General features: G+C 50.9%; 1 protein-coding gene across 7 annotated transcripts in view; it reads left to right on the top strand.

Annotated features, from left to right (window-relative positions):
* LOC129532709 (NADH dehydrogenase [ubiquinone] 1 alpha subcomplex subunit 8-like) overlaps positions 1-24,154 on the top strand; it is a 201,756-nt gene that overhangs the window by 38,946 nt on the left and 138,656 nt on the right. For 4 of the 7 annotated variants that reach the window (XM_063703548.1, XM_063703546.1, XM_063703549.1 and 1 more), the window contains exon 1: positions 16,998-17,735. The exons of 2 other annotated variants lie outside the window; for them this stretch is intronic. In XM_063703548.1, the coding sequence (XP_063559618.1) occupies positions 16,998-17,735 (738 nt within the window). Of the gene's footprint in view, positions 1-9,837; positions 10,102-16,997; positions 17,736-24,154 lie in introns of those variants that run through there. One more of the 7 variants, XM_063703551.1, reaches the window with a different exon arrangement.

The following is a 24,154-nucleotide window of genomic DNA, read 5'->3' as shown; positions in this document are numbered from 1 at the left end:
AGACACAAGCTCCAGCAGACTCACACATGCAGCCACACATATAGACAAGGTACAGGTGTAGCCAATGTGTGAACATTGATAAGTCTGTCAAGGCAGATATGTGCACAGTCCGGAACACAAGACGGGTAGAAAGGCAGACCTACAAATGTGCACAGATCCCTGCCAACAAACATGCATATCCATATATGCACATATGCATACACAAGCTGTCATGGGCACACTTACAGGGGAACATGCCTTACTCAGAGCACAGAGCACTTCTCCAGGCCTCCCTGCATCCACAGCAAATGGGGACACATGTCCTACCCCTCAGCATGCAGGGAAGGGCTGGGGGAGGGAACTTCACCTTTTCTTAGACCCATGGCAATGGAAAGTGGGCACCATCTTGGGTGATGTAGCCAAATGTCTCCTGTTCTGGGAGTCTCGGCACACACAGAAGATTCTGGAGAGGAGGGGGAGGTGCAAGGCATGATCCACTTCAAGCAGCCACCAAGCCCAGTGGGAGCTGGGTCGCTGGGCTTAGCGAGACAAGAGCCCAGGGGCCGAGGCTGAGCTGAGGAGCCTCCAAACCTGTAGACAGGGTCATGCAGTACTAGGGGCGAGCCTCATCCCCTGCAGCCCTGGCCTCTGCAGGGACAAGGGAGAGGAGAGGGTACGTCTGCAGGAGGGATTGTGGATTCAGCCTCCCATGTAGGATATGAACCGACTCAGGCTGAGAGCAATCAGAGATCCCTGGGTTTGTCATGGCGCTGGGGTCTCCTTAGGACATCAGAGCCAGCTGTTACCTGCAGGGAAACCATCCAGATATATTTAGATACACACATACTTAGCATTGCATTACAATTGCTGATAGGATTCAGCACAGTACCATGCTGTACAGGTTTATAGTGTAGGAGCAATAGGCTATGCCATGTGGCCTAGTTGTGCAGTAGGCTACACCATCTAGGTTCATGTAAGTTTGCCCACCAAAATTGCCCGGTGACACATTTCTCAGAATGTATCCCCATATTTTTTTTTTTTTTTTTTGAGATGGAGTCTCACTCTGTCGTCCATATTTTTTTTTTTTTTTTTTTTTTTTGAGATGGAGTCTCACTCTGTCGTCCAGGCTGGAGTGCAGTGGCATGATCTCGGCTCACTGCAACCTACGCCTCCCGGGTTCAAACAATTCTTCTGCCTCAGCTTCCTGAGCAGCTGGGATTACAATCACGTGCCACCACACCCAGCTAATTTTTGTATTTTTAGTAGACATGGGGTTTCGCTATGTTGGCCAGGCTCATCTCGAACTACTGACCTCAGGTGATCCGCCCACTTCGGCCTTCCAAAGTGCTGGGATTACAGGCATGAGCCACTGTGCCCGGTTGTATCCCCATCATTAAGCAACGCATGACTGTGTTCATAAGGTTGTGCAACCGGTCCCACTATGGCGCTCCAGAACATTTTTGTGACCCCACAAGAAACCCTGTGGCCATGAGATGTCACTCCCCATTCCGTCAGCCTCTGCAACCACTAATTCACTGTTCGTCTCCATGGATTTTCGTATTCTGGGCATTTGGTAGGAATGGAATTAGACCTTATGTGGCCTTCCGTGTCTGGCTTCTTTCACTTAGCATAATGTTTTCAGGGCTCTGTGCCTCCGGTTTATAAGTGAGGACACTGGCCCAGACAGAGGGAGTGACTGTCCAAAGTCACATAGCAGCCAGGAGTCAGGCCCCTACACAGTGTTGGCTTTTTTAGGACCTCAGCCTTGGTCCCTGGGGTTGTGGGCTGTGGACAATGGAAGAGGTCACACTTCATCTAAAGGGGCGGCTATTACTCAGCTCTGCCTGGGACAGAATCCAGGGTCAGCACTGCCTAATACTAAACACTGTAAATAATGATACAAATGGCCAGGCACGGTGGCTCAAGCCTGTAGTTCCAGCTACTTGGGAGGCTGAGGCAGGAGGATCACTTGAGCTCAGGAGGTCAAGGCTGCAGTGAGCCATGATTGTGCCACTGCACTCCAGTCTGGGTGACAGAGAAAGACCCTGTCTCAAAAAAAAAAAAAAAAAGTTACAAATAACACCAGCTAACATTTTGCATGCTTCTTTTGTGCCTGGTGCTGTTCTAAAGAAGTGCTGTATAGGCACTTTCTTATTTAATCTCCATGACAATCTTGGTGAAAGTGCTGTAATTATCCCCGTTATGCAGATGAAGGAAGCAGAGCACAGAGAGGTTAAGTAACTCAGCCAAGGACACACAGCAAGCTAGTGGCGGAGTTAGGATTGGAACCCAGGTAGTCTGACTCCAGAGCCCCTGCTCTTACCCACCTATACAGATGCATTCCTTCTTCCAGATTTGTAAAGGAAGGCAGTAATACAGATTTTAACGTGAAACCTCATAAGTTTAAATGTTTCCAAGTGTTGACAACTTATGACAATTGTTTTTTGACACCGTACAGGCTGCAGGCCCTGAGCCTGGAAAGTTTTGTTTAATACAAAGGGAGAGGGCCCTCACCTTTGGTTTCTTCCTCAGCATCACTGCCATTCTGTCCAATACCACTTGGTCATCTTCTCCCTGACATTTCTTGCAGAGGCAGAGAGAGCCTGCCATTGGGCATTCAGGTCCCGCTGAGGGTCATGCTATAGCAGACAGCCCCGTGGCCTGGTGCTGGCCTTGTGCCTGGTGGTGTGACTCTGGGCCAGTCCCTTCCCCTCCCTCAGTCATTCTTTTCCCCTCTGCAACCTGGGCAGGGAAATTTCTCATGGGATTAGATGTGATAACTGGCACAGACTAGTCATTCAACAGCCATGGTTTTTTTTTTTTTTTTTTTTTTTTTTTTTAGAGAGAGGGGTCTCACTATGTTGCCCAGGCTGGTCTCGAACTCCTGGCCTCAAGTGGTCCTCCACCCTTGGCCTCCCAAAGCGCTGGGATTACAGGCATCAGCCACTGTGCCTTACTGCCATAACCATTAGCTGACCCAGAAACAACAGGAGATACAACCTGTTGTATCTGCATAGAGGGCCAACATTTGGGTTGCAGAGGTTTGTTGAGACTAATAATACCATTTATTGAGCACTGAGATAATTCCAGATACAGTGCACATTACATCCATTACCCCATTCAGTCCTGCACTTTTCAAGCCCTGGAGGCCAGCCATTAAGGTTATGGGCCTAAGGTTTGAGCTGGGCGGCTGATATGGTTTGGGTGTGTCCCCACCCAAATCTCATCTTGAATTGTAGTTCCCATAATCCCCACATGTTGTGGGAGGGGCCCAGTGGGAGGTAATTTAATCACGGGGGTGGTTACCCTCATGCTGTTCTCATGATAGTGAGTGAGTTCTCACGAGATCTGATGGGAGGGACTTTCCCACCCTGTGCTCAGCACTTCTCCTTCCTGCCATCATGTGAAGAAGGATGTGTTTGCTTCCCCTTCCATCATCGTTGTAAGTTTCCTGAGGCCTCCCCAGCCATGCTGAATTGTGAGTCAATTAAACCTCTTTCCTTTATAAATTACCCGGTCTCGGGCAGTCCTTCATAGCAGCGTGAGAACGGACTAATACAGCAGCCTTCTTAGCTGTCAGACCTTGGAGAATTACTCAGCTTCTGAGTGTCTTTATTTCCTTCCCCAGAATATGGGGAGAATAATACCCACCTTTAGGGAAGCAGCAACGATACAATGAATTTAAACTTAAAACATGTGTAGCACTTAGAACAATTTCTCACATTCAGTAAACAATGCAAGTTAGCTTTTGTCCTTATCACAATTAATTCCCATTTTACTGATGGAGAAACTGAGGTCAAAGAAAAATAAGCGACTTGTCCAAGGCAGTGGTTCTCAACAAGGGTGATTGTACTCCTGGGGGGCCATTTGTCAATGTCTGGAGACATTGTGGTTGTCACATCTCAGGGGGTGCTGCAGGGATGCTGCTAAATACCCTCCCGTGCATGGGACACCCCGGCAGCACAGATGTTTCTAACCCAGAATGTCCTGGTGTTGAGGTTGAGAAGCCCTGATCTAAGGTAATGCAACCAAAAAGTGACATAATCAGGGTTTGAACCCAAGCTGGGGGCTCCAACCTTGCACTCTACCGCCCTTGTCATCTCCCTCCAGGGTGAGTCCTGGGCAAGGCCAGCACTGTCTGGAGCTGAGTGCCAGCTTCTGGAAGGCCAGGACTGGGGTAGTCACAAATCCTCAGCGTAAGTCCTCACTCACACGCATTGCTTCTGCACACAGGGGCTTCGGTGAGGCAGAAGGTGGGTATTTAGGGTTGATGTTACCAGAGGGCAGACTGTGGGGAGTCCAGGTCTCACAGCCCAGCATGTCAGAGCTGCAAGCATCAGAGAGACCATCCGGTTCTCATGGGACAATGGAGAAACAGAGCTCCAAAAGAAGGTCACACAGCCCAAGGTCAGGAGCTCAGCCAAGATTGAACCCCAGCTTTGGAAGCCCACCCCAGACCTTTCCCTAAAGCCCCTTCCCTTTCTACAGTGACCAGCAGGTACCAGGAAGCAGAGATTCATGGAATGCATGAGGTAACCTACCCCATTGTTGGCAAACCCCACCCCCTCTACCATGTATCTCAAACCCAGTCATGTGGAGAGAGCTTTGCACAGCAAGAGTGATGCTTTTCCCGCAGGCCCACTGACTCAGGGCCTCTGTGTGGGGCGTGAGTGGCTCTGAAGGGGCTGCTGGCTAAATGGTAGCCCTGGGGTCACTGGTTGGACAGCTGGCAGGGAGAAGATGCCTTCCTCCCGTAAGCAGCCTGGGCCACAAGCCCCAGAGAGCTGGCAGAGGAAAATTGGCCTGGCATGGTGCTTCTGTCCTGGGCTGGCTGGTGGGAGGGCTGCAGACAGACCCCGCAGGGTTCGGTGGGCTTATCTGTCCAAGCGCTGAGTGCCTCCTCTGTGCAGCCCCAGGAACAGGGAGCTCACAGTCTGATGGAGACAGACCAGGAAGCAAGCCTGAAGGACTGGGGTTATGCAAGGGGACAGCCAGGGTTTGGGGAGCACAGAGCTGAGAACAACTCACGTTTTCCTGAGGAGAGGCCACTGGAGCTGGCTTGAGGGGCAAGAAGTGGCAGTGGAGCAGAAATACCAACTGGAAGGAACGGCAAATGCTGAGACAAGAGCCAGGAGAGGGAGGAGCATGTTTGGGGCAGCGGAAGTCTATTATGGCTGCACAGAAGGTGGGCAGCTGGAGAGGCAGGTGCTGAAGAAGGCTCCAGTGAGCAAGTGTGGGCTTATTTTAAAGGAGGTGGGAGCCACAGGAGGTTCTTGAGCAGGAATAAGCAGGTCAGAAGCTCATCCTGTGATGGAGCAGGCTAGGATGGGTGGGAGGCACCAGCCCCAGGCCAGCAGGGCAGCGAGGAGGCTGGCACTGCACATCGGGCTGGGAGGATGAACCCTGACCCAGGGCAAGGGCAGGAAGAGGGGAGCTGAGTTCATAGGATGTATGACTCAAGGCCGCAGTAGGGGAGGATAGGAGCCTAGAGTGCTTCTCTATCAGGCACATGGTGGCTGTGCAGAAAATGGTCATATCCAGAATGGAGTGCTCCCTGCTCTCACCAAGACCTGGCCTCTGCAGCAGAGGGGGCGAGGGGTCCATCCTCCCCCAAACTTCAGAGGCCAGGAACCATGGCCAGGACTGGGGTAGGGGTTTGGAACATTTTGGAGAAAATGGTGGTTTTCCAATCACTAGACTCAGGCAGTCTCTGCTTTTTTGGCTGAACAGAAGGTGACAATAATGAGAAGAGAAAGAATAAGAGAGAAACAGAATCTGAGGCAGAAACAAAGAGACAGACACAGACACATTGGGCAACACAGTGAGAAAGATAAGTTGCTCAAAACATTCTAGAGCACACTGAGACAGAAAGACACAAAGACAGAGAGAGACATAGAGAGAGATAGAGGCACACAGACAGAGACACACAGACAGAGATGCAGACAAGGATGCACATGGAGACTCTGCTGAGAGAGGCAGAGACTGGGCTGCTGTTTGGCCACTCCTCCAGCCGAGGATGCTAACCCTGCCGGGACCTCTGCATCGGGAGTATGTTGGTGGGTGGTGACGGGGACTGCTGTCTCCTCTCTGTGTTGCGCTGAGCTAGCCCATGCCTCCTTAGGTGCCTCTTCCCCATCAGGACCCTCTCTGTCCAGGATAGCCCCACTGAGATTTGAAAATGGAGATATCCATTGAATGCCCTGTCTTTTCAACTACAAATTTATTGAGCACCTACTGTTTGCTAACCTCTATGCCAACTTTGCCTCCTTAAGCCTTCCAAATAACCTTGGTCAGGAACTTGAGACTCAGAGAGGTTAGGCTGCTCACCTGAGGCCACACAGCAAGTTCATCCTGAGATAAAACTCAAACTCACATCTGGCTGACAATCCAAGGATTTTTTTTTTTTTTTTTTTTAAGACAAGGTCTTGCTCTGTCACCCAGGCTGGAGTGCAATGGTACAATCTTGGCTCACTGCAGCCTCGACCTCCCAGGCTCATGCGATCCTCCCATCTCAGCCTCCTAAGTAGCTGGGACTACAGGCATACATCACCATGCCTGGCTAATTTTATTTTCTGTAGAGAAGGGGTTTCACCATATTGCCCAGATTGGTCTCGAACTCCTGGGCTTAAACAATTCACCCGCCTCACCCTCCCAAAGTGCTGGGATTATAGGCATGAACCACCATGCCAGGTGTGATCCAAGGATTTTTTTTTTCTATTGCTCCACTGCTCCATGGATTTAAATGCCTCTGCCTCAGAATGCTTTGGTTTGTCTCAGTATTTTCAGGTGTTTTTCTCCTCTCCCATTTCCCAGGTTTAGTTGGAAAGGGGGGGAACATGGAGGGGTTAGGAGTAGGTGTCTGAGGTCGAGGGGCCTCCTGTGCCTTCCAAATTGTGCCTGGATCCTTCCACGGAAGCCTGGCAGCTTCTCCAGGTGCCCCCTCCCTCCCTGCAATCCCCTGGCCTCTTAAGAAGCTGGAAGAACAATTGCTAATCAGCTTCTGAGAGAGACAGGAATGAATGGAGGAGCCAACAATGAGCCTCAATTACTGGCAGCTGGTCCCCTCCCCGTGCGGCAGAGCCTGGCTCCTAGCTCTCCTTCTCAATTCCAGTTCTTCCTTCCTCTGCCTGATTCCTTCACATCCTGATGGAGCCACAGGGGTTGAGAGCTGACTTCTTAGGCCCCCTTCCTTCACTCATCTCCCCATAGTGAGGTCTCCAGAATGCAAATCACATTCTCATCTCTGAGCTTTTGTATACCCTACTCCTTCAGCATGGACAGCCCTCCTCTATCTGGCAAACTCCTACCCATCTTGCAAAGACCGGCTTCCATGTCACCTCCTCTGTGAAGCCCTCCTGTCAGAGGAGTTTGAACCAGAGCAACTCCATCTTGAGTAGGGGCTACGTGAAATGAGGCTGAGACCTATTGGGCTGTATTCCCAGATGATTAAGGCATTCTAAGTTACAGGATGAGATAGGAGGTCGGCACAAGATACAGGTCATAAAGACCTTGCTGATAAAAGAGCTTGCAGTAAAGAAGCCGGCTGAAACCCACCAAAACCGAGATGGCAACAAGAGTGACCTCTGGTCCTCCTCACTGCTACACTCCCACCAGCGCCATGACAGTTTACAAATGCCATGGCAACGGCAGGAAGTTACCTAATATGGCCTAAAAAAGGGAGGCATGAATAATCCACCCCTTGTTTAGCATATCATCAAGAAATAACCATAAAAATGGGTAACCAGCAGCCCTTGGGGCTGCTCTATCTCTGGAGTAGTCATTCTTTATTCCTTTACTTTCCTAACAAACTTGCTTTCACTTTACGCACCTCCCTGAATTCTTTCTTGCGTGAGATCCAAGAACCCTCTCTTGGGGTCTGGATTGGGGCCCCTTTCCTGTAACACTCCTAGACCTTTCCCACTCTTCCCAGGCAAACTTCCCTCCCTGGGCTCTCATAGCCATGTCCACGCTGTAACACTCATGGCATGTTGTGCCCAGGACAGGGCATGGCCATACAGGCGGTCAGCATGGCAGCATGACGTTATGGGAAGAGCACTGGGCCTGGAGCTTAGTGAGTTCCAGCTGCGGCTCTCACTTGGCGTTGGGCAAATCGCTAGCTTGTGCTGCTTCTCCATCCTGACCCACCTCTATCTGGCTACCATCCCCTTGTCCTCCAGGTCTCCGACCCTCCCCAAAGTCCACCTTCCCAGGGTTCCCTTTCCTCTCATCTGCTCTTTAGGAACGACTCACTCAGGGTCCCTGGGCTCCCTCTGGGCGGCGGTCCTGAGTGCGTGGTCACTGCTGCATCTCCAGCACATGGGGACAGATGAATGACTGAATGGAACGTTGAATGTCTCATTTGTTAACTGGGGGTAGTAGTAATTCTGCCCTCCCAGGGCAGCTGTGGGTATGATCAAAGTTTGCTTTTTGCTGACTCTCAGTACACGCACTCTAACTATGCTTGTAAATGTTTATTGAGGGGAACTGAATTCCCCCAAGGCTGTTCTAATGGGATTCCCTCAGGCAGAACACCTGGAGAGTTCCCCAAAGGAGCAGCCTGCATGTCAGGATGGGAGGAGGGGAAGGATGGGGAGGTGATGAAGCTGGGAGCCACAGGCCCCAACATCCAGAGAGAGCAGGCCAGGACAACCCAGAACTCCAGACTGAGCCCCGAATTACAGCTGCTGCGGATGATCAGAACAGGGGAGATGGAGGGCCCTGGCAAGTGGCAGCTCCCACCCACACCAGGCCAGGAGAGAGGCCGGACTGGGGCCTCTGTGCTGTTTGGGCACCCGGTGCCTCCCCCAGCATGGCCCTGGCTCTTCTCCTGGTGTCCTCTGTCTTTCCCAGTAACTCCCTGACCACAGGGCCTGGTATTCTGGCTCGTCCAGCAGAAAACCCTGCCCATGGTGGGCAGCCTGCAAAGGTTCCTGAGTTGACTGGGTGGAGGACTGGCCAAGAAGGATGGAGACCACAAAACCTGGGAAAGGGGAGGGGCCGCTCGGCTGGGACAGAAAGGACAGGGTAGGGATGATAGAGTCTGTCTCAGGGTAGCCCCTGGCCTAGGGCTGCTGCCGCCAAGAGGGGTCTCCCCCACAATCCGAAATGCCTCTGACAATCAAAGCACAATGCGAAGTGGGAATCAGAAACCAATAGTATTCCTAACAGTCATTATAATAAAAATGTGTATGTCAGCAATTGACATTTGCAGGACACTTTGTGTTTTATTTCCATTTCTTCCCTTGATAAAAACTACTCAAGGTAGGCATGGTTGGTCCTATTTAACAGGTGAAGGAACTGAGGCTGGGGGAGGGTAGGGAAGGGTTGTGATGGGGAAGCACAGAGGAGTCCCTCACCCAGGGGCCCCAATCCCTTTGCCAGGCCTGGACCACAGCCCACTGGCCAGAGGTTCCCCTCTCCCTGAATTCTGTTCAGCTTCCTCGGCAGCTGTGGTCTGGGGTTCAGTCTGGAATATCGTTTTTTTTTTTTTTCATGGGGGCTCAGGCACTTTCCTCTGAGTCATTCTATGGACTGCAGCCAGAGGATGGCACCAGCAGTGGGCCAGGGTGCCAGATGGGCCAGGGTGGGAGACGTAGCTTGTGGAATCAGACTGACTGAATTTGAACTCAGGCCCTGCTGCTAACTGGGCCAGCTTGGGCAGGTCGTGGAACCCAGCCAAGGCTCAGGTCTCTCATCTGCTGGGGACCATAACGGGGCCCCCTCATCCCTTTGCTCAGGCTGCTCCCTTCGTCAGGAATGCCCTTCCTGCCTTGCCCACCTGGGTATGAGCTCAGATGCCAGTCCTGTGGGCTGCTTTTTCCAACCTTCACTTAAAAATGTTCTCTCCCTCCCTCCCAGGTGTCCCAGGAGCCTGAACGTCCTGTCCTCAGCATGGTTACTGTGTGCCAGGCACTGTGCTGGGCTCAGAGCAGGAACCAGTGCCCTGTTTCATGGAGCTCACTCTCATGCCAATGTGGGAGGCTGTTCAAATGCCATGTCAAGTGTGATGAGGACAACAAGAAGGCCCAGGGCGCTGGGAGATCTACTCTGGGGTTCAGGGTTGGCCTCCCTGAGGAGGGGACTTTGGAGCAGAGACCTGGAGGATGATGGAGTTGGCCAGGGAGGATGATGGAGGTGGCTAGGGAGGATGATGGAGTTGGCTAGGAAGAGGAAGCTTTGGGTGTCATGACCTTGAGGAGAGAGGCCAGCATGTGGGAGGAAGTGGTGTTTGGAGCAACGGCCGGGAAATGGAATGTGAGGATGGGGTTTGAAGAGGGTGGGGGAGCAGATCATCCAGGGCCCATGAGCCACCTTAAGGTATTTCTGGGGGCCAGGGTTGTGACCAACTGAACTTGGGGTCCTCAAAGCACAAGCCATTTGAAGATTGAAAGCAGGTGGCAGCTCCAGGGCCGGGCAGCGGGGCATACATAGATGTGGGGTCGGGGGTTGCAGCCTGGCCAGCCACCTTGGCTGCCATGGGTCAGGTCGGGTGATCCTGAAACCCCCAGACCCGGTCGTCCAGGACCCCAGCTGAAAGGAATCCCAGGTTATACCGTGCTGTGGGAGGGAGGCTCCCAGCTGGCCAGGGGCCCGTCAGAAAACAGAGGCTGAAGCTTGGAAGGGCAGGTGGAGCAGAGCTGGTGGCAGCAGAGTGGGCTCCGGGCAGCTGGCACTGGGCAGAGCTGCAGAACAGCTGGCCGGGCCCCGCTCATTCTTATTTTCTCTGGGCGAGGCAGATACAGTCCCTGCTCCCATGACTGGCTTGTCAAGCAGTGGCCTAGTTTCTCTATGGTAGAATGGCGATGGTCTCGGTGCCCACCTCACAGCACTGAGCGAAGGGTCAATGTCAATGAGGTGGAGCCCGTCACACTACCACAGCACCCGGTGCCCAGGAGGTGCTCAAAAAGCATCCCCTGTTGCTTCAGACTGGGTCTGCTCTCAGAGCTCATGGCCTCTTGGGGGAGCCTGCCCTGCCATGAATAAACCTGAGACCAGGGTCAGAGAAAGGGATGCAGGAGCTCAAAGGAGGGAGCATCACTCTGGCTCAGGCAGACATAGGGAGAGAAAAGGAGGTGCAGTCAGGGTAGGCTTCCTGGAGGTGGTGTCCTTGAAGCCTATCCTTGCAGGGTGGATAGGACTCCCACAGGCAGACATTGGTGGAGGCAGCCCAGGAGAATGGAAGTGTGATGCTTGGGGGCCAGTGTGGGCAAGAGGATTTGTCTGTGTCCAAGTGCCTGGCTCAAGTCTGTGCTTGCTGAATGCAACAGAGGCCTGGGATGCTGGGAGGAACCTGAAAGGTCTCTCATGCTGCCTCACTTTGACCTCCAAATAGATTTGACCCTCATATTAGAACCAGAAATGGGATGAGGTCAGGGGAGTGGAGAAAGTGAGAGGTATTAGCAGACACAGGCCCCTATGTCACTGGCATCCCCTGTGCAGAGGGCTCCCCTTCAAGCCCCGCCCACACTCCATGGGGAGTGACAGGTGGGCAATAGCATGGGGCTGGTTGGAAACCCCAGCCCTCAAGCACCCTTTCCCTGGGGACCAGGCCAAAGCCAGGCCCAGGAAGCCCGTGGCCAGCTGTCTCTATTCACCTGTTGGGGACGTGTCCTGAACTGGTTTGGGGTGGTTTTCTTGGAAAGGCTGTATTTTGAGGTGGTGGTGGTGGGTTGTTGCCGACCTGGCCTATCTTTTTGGGACTCTGGGACTGGGTATCCTTGAAGGTGGTGGTGCTGGGGGCTTAGTCAATTCCCCCTGCCTGAGGGCAGCCTGCCTGAGGCAGGGCCAGGTGGGACAGGCCTTGGTTGCTATGCAGTTCCTCACTGGACCTCTTCCTCCTGGTGCAAAGACGGGACCTTCACCCCTGGGGTGCCCAAGCTGTCCCCTCACCAGGCTTCCTCCCTCGCATGCCAGTGCCCTCCAGCTGCGTTCCTCTTGCCGGCCTCTGTTGCCTCCTGGCTCTCCCAGTACACCCTGCCACCTCCTTGCCCCACCCTGCACAGGTACCTGGCTCCCAGGTTGGGGGAAGAGAGGATCAGTGGGTGGCAGCACGCAGCCTCAGGCACTCACCAGGAGTGGGGGCTGGGGGTGGGGGGTGCCCAGTTGATCTGCTCTGGCCTTCCTGACTCCTCTCCTTTCTCCTCGCTCCCTCCCGGGACACCTGGCCTTTTAAGATTCTTCCTGTCCTGGAGCTGAATATGCATCCCCAAACCTCTGGACTTGGGCCCTAGCTGCATCCAGGGCCCAACAAACTAATAAAAACATCAGTCACTTAGAGATCGGATGTTATGGACCTGGCCTCTTGCTAACAATTTTACCTGAACTGTCTGGTTTAATCCTCAACAATTTTATCAATCCTATTTACAGACAGAAAATCGAAGCTGGAAGGTCAGTCTGTTCCCTTGCTCCATGGCTTCCTTTGGAGGCATACAGACTGTCAAAGACCCTCTCCTCCCTGAGATTCCTCAGCCACACCCGGCTTCCTCTCTCTCCCATCCTGTCTCCTCTGAACAAGCAAATTCCCACAGGTTTTCCCTACTCTGCCTGGGCATTTCCCTGGAGCTTCTCTGGCTCCAGAAATATAGACCAGGGAAAGTTGAAGACAGGGACAATATCTGACAACCCCAACATCCAGGCTATTGTCACACAGCACTGAAGCAAATGCAGGCTGGAGAGGTCTCCACTGCTCCGCAGACATCTCAAACCAGCACTCCAAGACTGAGCTCACTGTTGTCTCCCAAACCTGCTTCTCCTTCTGGTTTCATTTTAGCCAATAACACCATCCATCCATCAGTTGGGCAAGCCACAGCCAGGGAGTCCCCTGGACTTCCACCCCTTCCTCACCTCCCACCTTACTTCCCACATCTCTAGGTCTGTGCCCTTCTGTCCATCCCCACGGTCCAAACTACCCCACACTGGAAGCAGTGCCTGGCACGCAGTGGGTGTTCCATGAACATGTGTTGAATGAATGAATGCCTAGTTCAGGCTCTGGCCAGCTGCCTCCAGACTCCCTCCCTCCAAGTCTTTCTCTACTCAGTAGCCAGAAACACATGGAAAAGCTCGACCTAGTCCTGTCCCGCTCTGCTTCCAAACCTGCAGTGCTCTGCCGCTGAGTGCAGGCTTTTGCTCACACTCACTCTCCAGGCTTGCAAGACCCTGTGTCACTTGCTGGCCCTGCCTGCCTCTGAAGCCTCCCCCGTCCACTGCTTTATATGGATGTCCCACATAACACTGTTCTTTTTGGCCACCTGCACCAGGCTGATTCACACTTCTGTCTTTGCACGAGCCAGCCCCCCTACCTAGAAAGCCTCCCCACCTCTCCCCATCTGCCTGGTGAGCTCTCCCTGCTGCAGATGCCCATTCAAAGGTCACCCTGGCTAAGAGGCCCAACTTGACTGCCCTGTTTGTCTATTATATCACTTCAAGCTCTGCCGTTATTTATGGATGCACCTGGCCTCTCGGTGGACAGAGAAAATCACCAGGCCCCAGGGGCCTTGTCTTACTCATCCCTGTGTGGAGCTCCCAGCACAGGCCTTGGCACAGAAGGCCGGAGTGAAGGAAGCGTCAGTTGAGCCTGAGGCACCTGGAAGGCCAGGTACTGGTGCAGGAGCATGCATTATGTACCTTTATCTTGTCCATCCGGTTCACCCCTTAAACCAACAAGGAAAAGGATTTCTTCTCAAATTGGGCCACTTGGGAACACTTGGATTGATTTTCCTTTGTTTATTTTTATTTTTACTTTTAACTTGCTTTCCAAAGTTAGGTTAGAATTGAGCTATCAGTGGTGGATTTTTCCTAGCACAATTCCACTGACACATTTCAACAGCCCCTGCTTCTTGACCTGAGTGAGGCATCTCTCTTGATTGCATGCAGATGATTGCTTTGTAAAATATTTTTAAACCCTGACAGCTCTCCAAGAGAGAAGGCTGTTGTTAGGAGAGTGCGGTTACTTTCAATTTCTCTCGACCTTTTAGGAAAAGTTGTTTGAAATTTAATGTTTATTCTCTGCCTTCACAGAGTCCTTGGAGAATCTAAGATGGTATCGTGTTGTCAGTTATTTTCTTTCTAGCTTACTGCTGCACAAACCTGGCCTTTATTCTGTTACCTGTAGATAGAGTATGGTGCATCTCCTCTTCTTCCAGTGGCTGGCATGTGAGTCCAGTGAGGGAGACGGGAAATCATCCCCTAGGCTTAGTGGTGATGGCACAGGAATGCCTGGTGCATGGAGCCTGGCCAAAGACGCCACATTTCCCTATCATCTTCTTTACCGATTTGTAAAATGTCGGTATAGATAACAGAGCTCTTAAGGGGTGATACAGTTTGGCTGTGTTCCCACTGAAAATCTCATCTTGAATTGTAATCCCCATAATCCCCACGTATCAAGGGAGAGACCAAGTGGAGATAACTGAATCATGGGGGCAGTTCTCCCTTGCTGTTCTCATGATAGTGAGTGAGTTCTCACGAGATCTGATGGTTTTATAAGTATTTGGTAGTTCCTCCTGAGTTCATTCTCCTTCCTGCCACCTTGTGAAGAAGGTGCTTGCTTTCCCTCTGCCTTCCGCCATGATTGTAAATTTCCCGAGGCGTCCCCAGCCATGCTGAATTGTGAGTCAATTAAAACTCTTTCCTTTATAAATTACTCAGTCTTGGGCAGTTCTTTTTTTTTTTTTTTTTTTTTGAGACGGAGTCTCACTGTCCATCAGGCTGGAGTGCAATGGTGCGATCCCGGCTCATTGCAACCTCCGCCTCCTGGGTTCAAGCAATTCTCCTGCCTCAGCCTCCTGAGTAGCTGGGATTACAGGCGCCCGCCACCACGCCCAGCTAATTTTTGTATTTTTAGTAGAGACAGGATTTCACCATGTTGGTCAGGCTGGTCTTGAACCCCTGACCTCGTGATCCACCTGCCTCGGCCCCCCAAAGTGCTGGGATTACAGGTGTGAGCCGCTGTGCCTGGCCTTTGGGCAGTTCTTTATAGCAGTGTGAAAACAGACTAATACAAAGGGCATCTGTGCCAAACTCTTCATTTGGCATGGGAGAAATGAAAGGCCAGAGGGTGTAGGGCCAGGCCACGGTCTCTCAGTGAGTTAGGACATGGCCAGGAGGTGACTGTATAATACAATGGTGGAATGGAAAAAACACAGACTTAGCATGGACAGACTGAGGCTTGAATTTCAAATCTGTCACTTACTCACTGCGTGGCTGAATAAAAGCCTTCCTTTGTCTCAGCCTCAGTTTCCTCAGTTCTAAAATGGAAACCGTAGTAATCACCAGCATTTGTAGAGCGTTTTTGTGCAGGTGCCATATGTATTTCAACTCACTAACTTTGCACAACATCATTCTGAGGTATTATTGTTATCACCACAATTTTAATTTTTATTAACAACAATTTTTTTTAAGATGAGGCCTCCCTACATTGCCCAGGCTGGTCTTGAACCCCGGGGCTCAAGTGAACCTCCCACCTTGGCTTCCCAAAGTGCTGGGATTATAGGTGTGAGCCACCACACACCCGGCCCCACTCCACTTTTTAGACGAGGAAAGCAGGGGACAGAGAAGTTATAAAACTTGCCCAGGGTTGTAAAGAAGAGTGTAGATTCCAACCCAGGCAGTCTGACTACTCCGTACCGGGGGTCAGCAAACTTTGGTGGGTGGACCAAATGTGCCCCAGTGCCTGTTTTTTTTTTTTAAACAGCGTTATTGAGATATAATTCACATACTATACAATTCATGTGTTTAAAATATACAATTCGTGGTTTTTAGTATATTCAAGACTGTATCCACCACCACGATCTATATTCATCATCCTGAAAAGGAAACCCTTTACCTCCTTTTTTTTTTTTTTTAGACAGAGTCTCGCTCTGTCGCCCAGGCTAGAGTGCAGTGGTGCGATCTCGGCTCACTGCAGCCTCTACCTCCTGGGTTCAAGTGATTCTCCTGCCTCAGCCTCCTGAGTAGCTGGGACTACAGGTGCGTCCCAGGTTCTTAGCCCTGGGACTACAGGCGTGACCAGCCTGGCCAAGATGGTGAAACCCCGTCTATACTAAAAATACAAAAAATTAGCCGGGCATGGTGGCCGGCTCCTGCAATCCCAGCTACTCACGAGGCTGAAGCAGGAGAATTGCTTGAACCCGGGAGGCGGAGGCTGCAATGAGCCGAGATCACACCATTGCATCCCAGCCTGGGCGACAAGAGCGAAACTCTGTAACAACATCAACAACAACAACAAAACAAAAACAAAAACAAAAAAGAAAACAAAAGAGACGCGGTGGTTCTGCTTGTAATCCTAGCACTTTGGGAGGCCGAGGCTGGCAGATCACCCGAGGTCAGGAGTTTGAGAACAGCCTGGGCAACATGGCGAAACCACGTTTCTACGAGAAACACAAAACTTAGCCGGGCGTGGTGGTGCATTCGTGTAGTCTCAGCTACTCGGGAGGTTGAGGTGGGAGGATCCCTTGAGCTCTGGAAGTTGAGGCTGCTGCAGTGAGCCGGGATCGCGCCACTGTACTCCAGCCTGGGCGACAGAGAGAGACCCTGTCTAAAAAAAAAAAAGAAAAGAAAAGAAAAGAAAAGAAAAAGAAAAAATCGTTAATATCCTCAACTCGAGTGGGACTCTATAGGGGGCTTACCCATGCCCATGACTTCCCCATCCCATCGGGAGCTCCCTGAGAACAGGGAAAAGTGCCTCCCCTCTTATCTGGGGGCGCTCAAAGGACCAGCAGAGGGTTTCTTCAGCGGAACACTCTCTGCTCCCCTAGGGCCTGGGCTGCTCACATCCATCGCACTGAGGAGGGTCCCATTGGGGGGCGCCTCCTCCGTCCTATCGAGTTATCCCAGCGAGAGTTGGCGGGGACTGAGCCTCCTGCTTGAGGTAGTTGTTTTTACTCCCAGTCCCCAGGCTCACGAGCCCCACGCGCGCTCAATCTGCCCTCCCGCTTCTCCTCGCCACTCCGAGTTCTGCGCCCTCGAGATCCAGCGCATCCGCGGGGTGGGCGGGTCCTGGCGGCTCTTTGCCCTCTTCCAACATGGCCGCCGCTGCGTCTGTGACAGGCAGGGTCACGTGGGCAGCCTCGCCTATGAGGTCGCTGGGGCTCGGCCGGCGATTGTCCCTTCCCGGACCCCGTCTCGAGACGGTGACTGCCGCTGTCAACCCGAGCCTGAGCGATCATGGCAACGGGCTCGGGCGGGGAACGAGTGGCAGCGGCTGCAGCGGCGGCAGTTTGGTGGCGGGCTGGGGCGGCGGAGCGGCGGCGGCGGCGGCGGTGGCACTGGCACTGGCCCCGGCCCTGAGCGCCATGCGGCGGGGCAGCTCCGAGAGCGAGCTGGCGGCCCGGTGGGAGGCGGAGGCGGTGGCTGCGGCCAAAGCGGCGGCCAAAGCTGAGGCCGAGGCCACAGCGGAGACGGTGGCGGAACATGTCCGCGTGGACGCGGGCACGGCCGGGGAACCGGAGTGCAAGGCAGGGGAGGAGCAGCCCAAGGCCCTGGCTCCGGCCCTGGCCCCGGCGCAGCCCAGTGCGGCTGAGGAGGGGGACACCCAGGTCCTTCAGCGGCCGCCGCCCACGCTGCCCCCGTCCAAGCCGAAGCCGGTGCAGGGCCTCCGCCCGCACGGGAAGCCCCGGGGCAAGGGCCGAAGCTGCAAGCGGAGCTCGGGCCACGGTTCCAGCGAGAACGGCTCCCAGCGGCCGGTCACCGTGGACAGCTCCAAGGCCAGGACCTCCCTGGATGCCCTGAAGATCAGCATCCGCCAGCTCAAGTGGAAAGAGGTGAGGCCCGGCCCGACCCGGCCGCGTGGGCACAGTGGGGTGGACAGGACGACCTCAGAGGTCTCGGCACGGCCCAGGTCAGGTCGGCGGGCGAGGGCTGAGCTCCTGCGGTGCACCACGCTCGGGCCTGCTTGTCAGCCGCAAACTGCTCATCCTTCAAGGCCTACCCCCCAAAATCACTTCCTCCAAGAGGGCCCCCCAGACCCCTCCAGGTCAAGTTAGCCACTCACTCCTCTGCCTCCCTGCAGCTCTTTTTATGTCTCAGCCATCAGCATTTGCCTCTGCTTGTAGATATGTGTACGTCTGTCTCCTCCACCAGCTTGTGAGCCCCTGGGGCCCCGGACCCGCTCTCTCACTTCTTCATTGAAGTTATATTTGTTTAGCACTTGCTGTGTGACTCTTGGGCAGAGGAACAGTTTTTCTTTTGGAGGCAGACAGGCCTAGGGTCTCACTACACTTTGCTACTTAGCTGTGTGACCTTGAGTAAGTTGCTTCACCTCTTCGGCCTATTACCTTCTCTGTAAAGTGAGGCCAATTATACTTATCTCATCATCTTGTTAGCATTAGAAGACTCACTGCTTAGTGTTTTATAGCACAAGTCTGCAATAAATGGTAACTTACGTTACCACCTTCTCCTTTCTCTCTTCTTCCACCATCATCACCATCACCACCACCAGCACTACCACTGTCATCATCATCAGTGTAGGCACTGTATTTTATATTCCAGGCTTGGCTTACAGCAGGTGTCAGTAAGCAGTGAATGAAAGGGTGAATGAAGACATGAGTTATCATCCCTGAGCCCATTTTAGACTGGCAGGGGATGGGATGTAGCACCAGTGACTCTAGAGGTGTCTGTTGCAGTTGGCTGAGTGGATAAAGCCATTTGACTTTATTTGCAGCATATTGGGTATTTAATGTGCTTTCAGGAGTGTCAGGAGTTTGATTAAGGATAGCTGAGTGTGGACACAGCCAGTGGTAACAGGGATCTGCTGCAGGTAACAGAGGACTCAGGTTCTTAGCCCTGTGCCTTGGCTATGGTAGAAGCTTGGTAATGGTTTCACTAAGTTGGAACATACAGAGAGATGGCCACAGAAAGGACTGATGTGGTCAGAGGGTTGATGTCCCAATAGGAAAAAGTGCATTTGGTTTGGAGGGACGTCAAGGATCAGGCAGAACCGACTTCCAGGTGGATAGGGGGTAGCCGTTGGGGAAGTCTGACTCCAAGTGTCTGGGCCCCCAGCCTTGGGGCTTGGGATTCAGAGGGGAACTTTCATGCTGGGGAAACTTGGGGAAAACAAAGGCAGGCTCTCAGTTCTAAAGTATCTGGGTTTCTAGGCAGGGTCCCAGGTCCAGGCCAGAGATATGAGGGCTAGAAAAGGCACAACTGGACAAGTTGTCAGTGCCGTGGTCTTAACGAAGGGAGAATCCAGCAAATGAAACCAAGCTATAAAGTCAGGCTAGGCAGATTGGCCCAAGTGGGGCCTCCACTTAGCTTATCCCTGTGGGAGAGAGAGACATGAAGCAGGCCAGATCTTGTTTGCTAGGAGAGATGGGGCCAGATGGACTAATACATCCCAGCCCAGGTTCGTTCACTCATTCCGTAAATGTCCACTTTGGAGGTGCCAAGTTCTTTGCTGGGCCCTGGGAACCAAACATACTTAAGATGTGACCCTTGCCCCCAAGGACTTCATAGTTCAATAGGGAATAAAACACAAGTAAAGGAATAATTGCGGTCATTACAGGTCATTACATTGCTGCTGCATCCTGAAATGCTCCCTTTTCATTTATTTGCATGGCTTACTCTTGTCACTTCTTTAGATGATACCTTCCCCATCAATCTCCAGCCCTTGGTATTTATTTATTTTTCCATAGTGCTAAACTTCGCCAGGCATTATATTATGTATTGCTTGTTTATTGTCTGTTTCCCTCACTAGAATGTAAGCTCCATGAGGGCAGGGGCTTTGTTTTGTTTATTGCTGTACCCGCAGGTACTTGGCACATAGAAGCTGCTCAATAAATATTTGTTGAATGAATGAATACATTATGTGATGAGTGTTTCTGTGTGAAAGTAGAAATGCTGCGGGAGGTAGAGGAGGGGCACCCAGGGAGGACTTCCTGGAGGAAATAAACCCGAGCTGAGTTGTGAGTGCTGAAAATGAACTGGAGTTATTTAGGGGCATGGACTTTGGATCCCTGGTTGCAGGAGTGGTATGGGCAAAGCAGAGGCCCTTTCAGGACTTTCAGTATGGCCGGATCATAGCCTGGGAGGTGGAGTGGTAAGAGATGGGGCTTCAGAAATGAGCAGGGATCAGATCATGTGCCATGCGATGGGATTTGGACCTGTTTGGGGGAGGAAGGCTATGTGAGCCATTAACAGAATTTTGACGTTCTTCCATTTATCAGGGCAAGTCAGTTAAACCCTTGAGGCCTCAGTTTGCTTATCTGTAAAGTAGGGGTGGGCAGAGCTAATTCAGCGGTTTCCAGTCTTTCTACTTCAGTAGCCGCATAATGGTAATGTTGATCTACATGAGACTGTTGCACTGGTCGACCCCAGTGGGTAGGCTTTTTCCAAGGCACTACCTGTAACTGCTTCTTCCACCTCCAACCCTGCCTTTTTTTTCCCGCTCAGAGAGCACATTGGCATATAGGTGGAGACGTTTATTCTAGTATATTTTAAAACATAATTCACTGAGTGTGGTGGCTCATGCCTGTAATTCCACCTACTTGGGAGGCTGAGGTGGGAGGATCACTTGAGTCCAGGAGTTTAAGGATGCAGTGAGCTATGATTGTGCCGCTGCACACCAGCCTGGGTGACAGAGCAAGACCCTATCTCTCAAAAAAATATTGAAAATTAAAAAAACAATTCACTTGCAACAATAAGACTCTACTATTAGGCTTTTGATTATTACTGTCACCCTTCCTCATTAGTGCATGAAGTCCTGAGGGCAGGGGTGGTATCTGACTTATGTCCCTAATGCACAGCATATTCTAGGTGCTCAATAAATATTCATCAAATGAATTATGGAATATTTGCAACAGAGCTTACATCACATCTTGACACCCTAGTGTGGAGGTTGAAAAGTGCCAGAGTAGCTAAACTTTAAAGTTCCTTCCTGCTTTAAACTATGATTATAGTATTCTTAGTACCTCCTACAAAGTTGACTGTATGAAAACTAACATATACATATATCCCTGGTACTAACAAAGTGCAAACACATGACCTTCTTATGCCTGCCTTTCCCCATCTGTTATGAGGTGATATTGGATGAGATCATCTTGAACTCCCAGCGCTGTTTTAGGAGCAAGAACTTCTACTGGGGGCTGTGGTGCAAGGGTGTGAGCAACAGTATCTCTTGCAGGCCATGCTGTGTTGCTGTGGGTTTGGGGAGTACTCAGGTGGCTGGCTTTGGTGGGAGTGGATGAGTAGCCCCGGTAAGAAATAAGGTCATGAACACCAACCAGAGTGAAAGCTGTGTCTCCTTTTATGGGTGCATAGTGAGGAGCTGTATATCACCGTCCACTTTAACAGGGTAGGGCTGAGCCAGCATGTGAATTCAGAAGTTTGCTCAGCTGCAGGGCACACAATCTCGCTTCCTTTTTCACTTTTTTTTTTTTTTTTTTGAGACAGGGTGTCGTTCTGTCATCCAGGCTGGAGTGCAGTGGTGCTCTCTTGGCTCACTGCACTCTCACTACAACCTCTGCCTCAGAGGTTCAAGCAGTTCTCCTGCCTCAGCCTCCTGAGTAGCTGCGATTACAGGCATGTGTCACCATCCCTGGCTAGTTTTTGTATTTTTAATAGAGATGGGGTTTCACCATGTTGGCCAGACTTGTCTTGAACTCCTGACCTCAAGTGATCTGACTGCCTCGGCCTCTCAAAATGCTGGGATTACAGGCGTGAGCCACCACCCCTGGCTCCTTTTTCACTTTTCCTTATTCCACATATGTTTAACAACAACAACAACATGATAATAAATCTTTATATAGCTCTTACTCTGTTCCAGGTGCTGTTTTAAGTGCTCTACGTATATACAATTATTTGATTCTCCCAACAACTCAGTAAAGTAAGTGCCTTATTGTGTCCATTCTGCAGATGAGAACATGGAAGTACACAGAGGTTAACTTACCTGAGGCCACATAGCTAGTAAGGGACAGAGCTAGCATTTGAAATATGCATTCCATTTGAAACCAGGCTTCAGTTGTGTGCTCTCTATTGGTAAACACTGGGCTGGAGGTCGCAGATGTAGATGTGAACAGGATACACTCCTTGCCCTCCAGGAGCTCCTGGTGTAGAAGGAGGAATACATGCAAACAGACAGTTACAGTTTGGTCTGGGAGTTGAGTGAGTCAAGGATGTTCCATACAGAGTAGGAACAACAAGGCAGGCAGTATGGACCAGGTTTTACATGCAGGATGGGATGATGGCAGCTGAGGGAGCATATAGGGGAGTGGAGAGCGATGAAGAAGCCAGATCACAGAGCATGGTGAAGGCCATGCCAAGAAGCTTGCGCTTCTGACTGAATTTAATCACAGATTGCTTGCCTTATATAGACCCGGCCTCCCTTGCCCACTCTCCTTCAGTCCCAAGTGAACCATGCCAGCCCTCAGATGATTCAGTTTGCAGTCATACCCGTTCTGGCCGGGTCTAATTTAACTGTGTCCACAATGTTAAATTTGTTTCTGAAAGGGAAGGATCACAGATGTTAGCTCTGTAAACTTGTAGACAAGACTGGAGTTACTCTCAAATAGCAAAATCATGTTTACAGAGTCACCACTGAAGTTGCAACATGAAAGAAAGGCATGGTTTCTGGTTCACCACAGATGCTCAATGTTTATGGATTTGTATGGTCTTCTTCCCGTCCTGTGAAGACTCCCCATCTCCCGTGGATTCTTCTGTCATTTTGCTACCCTCATTAAAAAACACCTTAGAGGAAAGACACCATAGAGAGTAGACGCCACTTTTGTTGTGAGCTGCCCTCTTTGGAGATGTAGGTTGTGTTTATGTGCACAGTGGTGCCATGGCCACCAGCTAATGTGAATGAGGGCTCTGAGAGATTTCATAGCGGGACATTTGTTGATGATAGTTTGAATAAGCCCCTGTCCCGAGATCTATTACAGTATAAAGTCTTTGTTTCAGAGACTCCAAATCATGCATTGTTCCCTGAAATTTATCCAGCCTTTCTTTAGAACAAGTATACACTTACTATATTGTCCTACTTACAACTTGTATAATATTAGTTACTGTTTATTAAATAGGGGTTATGTGCAAGGCATTGTACTGTTTTATGCTTGTGAAAAATTGTATTGAGAGGCTGAGGCACAAGAATTGCTTGAACCCGGGAGGCGGAGGTTGCAGTGAGCTGAGATCGCACCACTGCACTTCAGCTGGGATAACAGAGTGAGACTCTGTCTCAAAAAAAAAAAAATTGTATTGAGTATTTACTATGCATTATTTATTTAATCCTTGCAACAACCCTCTAAAATAGACTGCACTGTCATCTTCAACTTACAGATGAGGGAACTGAGGCTTAGAGAGGGGCCGGTACAGGGCCAGCCCATGGCCACACAGATAACCAGTGGCAGAGCCATCCAGGGCCTGGGCTTGTAGCCAGTTTTCAATCATATACCTTCTTCTTTGCTAATCCTTTGCAAAAACCATTGTGCAAGGAGATATTCTATTATCATCACTATCATCATTACTATTCTCAAGTAACAGCAGAAGAAACTGAGGTGGGCACAGCAAGTAAGTGAGAAAGTCAGGGTTCAAACGGTAGCCTTTTTTTGTTCCAAAACCCACTTTTAAGTGTTTTATGATTCTCTACTTCTTAACCTTCCCATTCCTCATTTGACCCATAATTCAAGTCACCTTGGAGTTGGTCAGAATCAGGAGAGCAATAATGCAAATAGGACTTAAAATAAAGCACACTGAAATATATCCTGCCTGGCAGAGGGAGCATTTGGTTCCTGCGCCTTCCAAATCTTGTCTTGCTGCTGCCCACAGGGGAGATGCAATTCCTGTGCCATTTGACTAGCTGGGTTGCCTTCCTCATCTGTGGAATGTGAGCCTGCTATTTGAATCTTTCTGTCTCGGATTCCTTCTGGAAGAAGGTAGAGTATAAAGTGAAATATTGGGTAGTCTAATCTTTCCTCCCTTTCTATTTTCAATGATCGCCATTGCAACTTACTGCCCATTTTAAAAAGAAGCACCATATTTAAAACACTATATGCCCTACTCCATCAAATGTTCTCCTTCCACAGATACATTATTTTAATGTCTAATCTATTGGAATTTTTCCTTTGCAAGTTAAACTTGTCATAACATAAAAATCACAATTCACTACCACTGTTATTTGAACGATACAATCCGTGTAATAGCTTCATGAATCCACACCAACTCCTTAAACAATCCTTTAAAAGACAAT

The sequence above is a fragment of the Gorilla gorilla genome, chromosome 2 (assembly GCF_029281585.2).
Source record: "Gorilla gorilla gorilla isolate KB3781 chromosome 2, NHGRI_mGorGor1-v2.1_pri, whole genome shotgun sequence".
NCBI classification, from domain to species: domain Eukaryota; kingdom Metazoa; phylum Chordata; class Mammalia; order Primates; family Hominidae; genus Gorilla; species Gorilla gorilla.
Note: the sequence above shows the minus strand (reverse complement) of the source record. Positions and strands in the feature narration are given on the sequence as shown.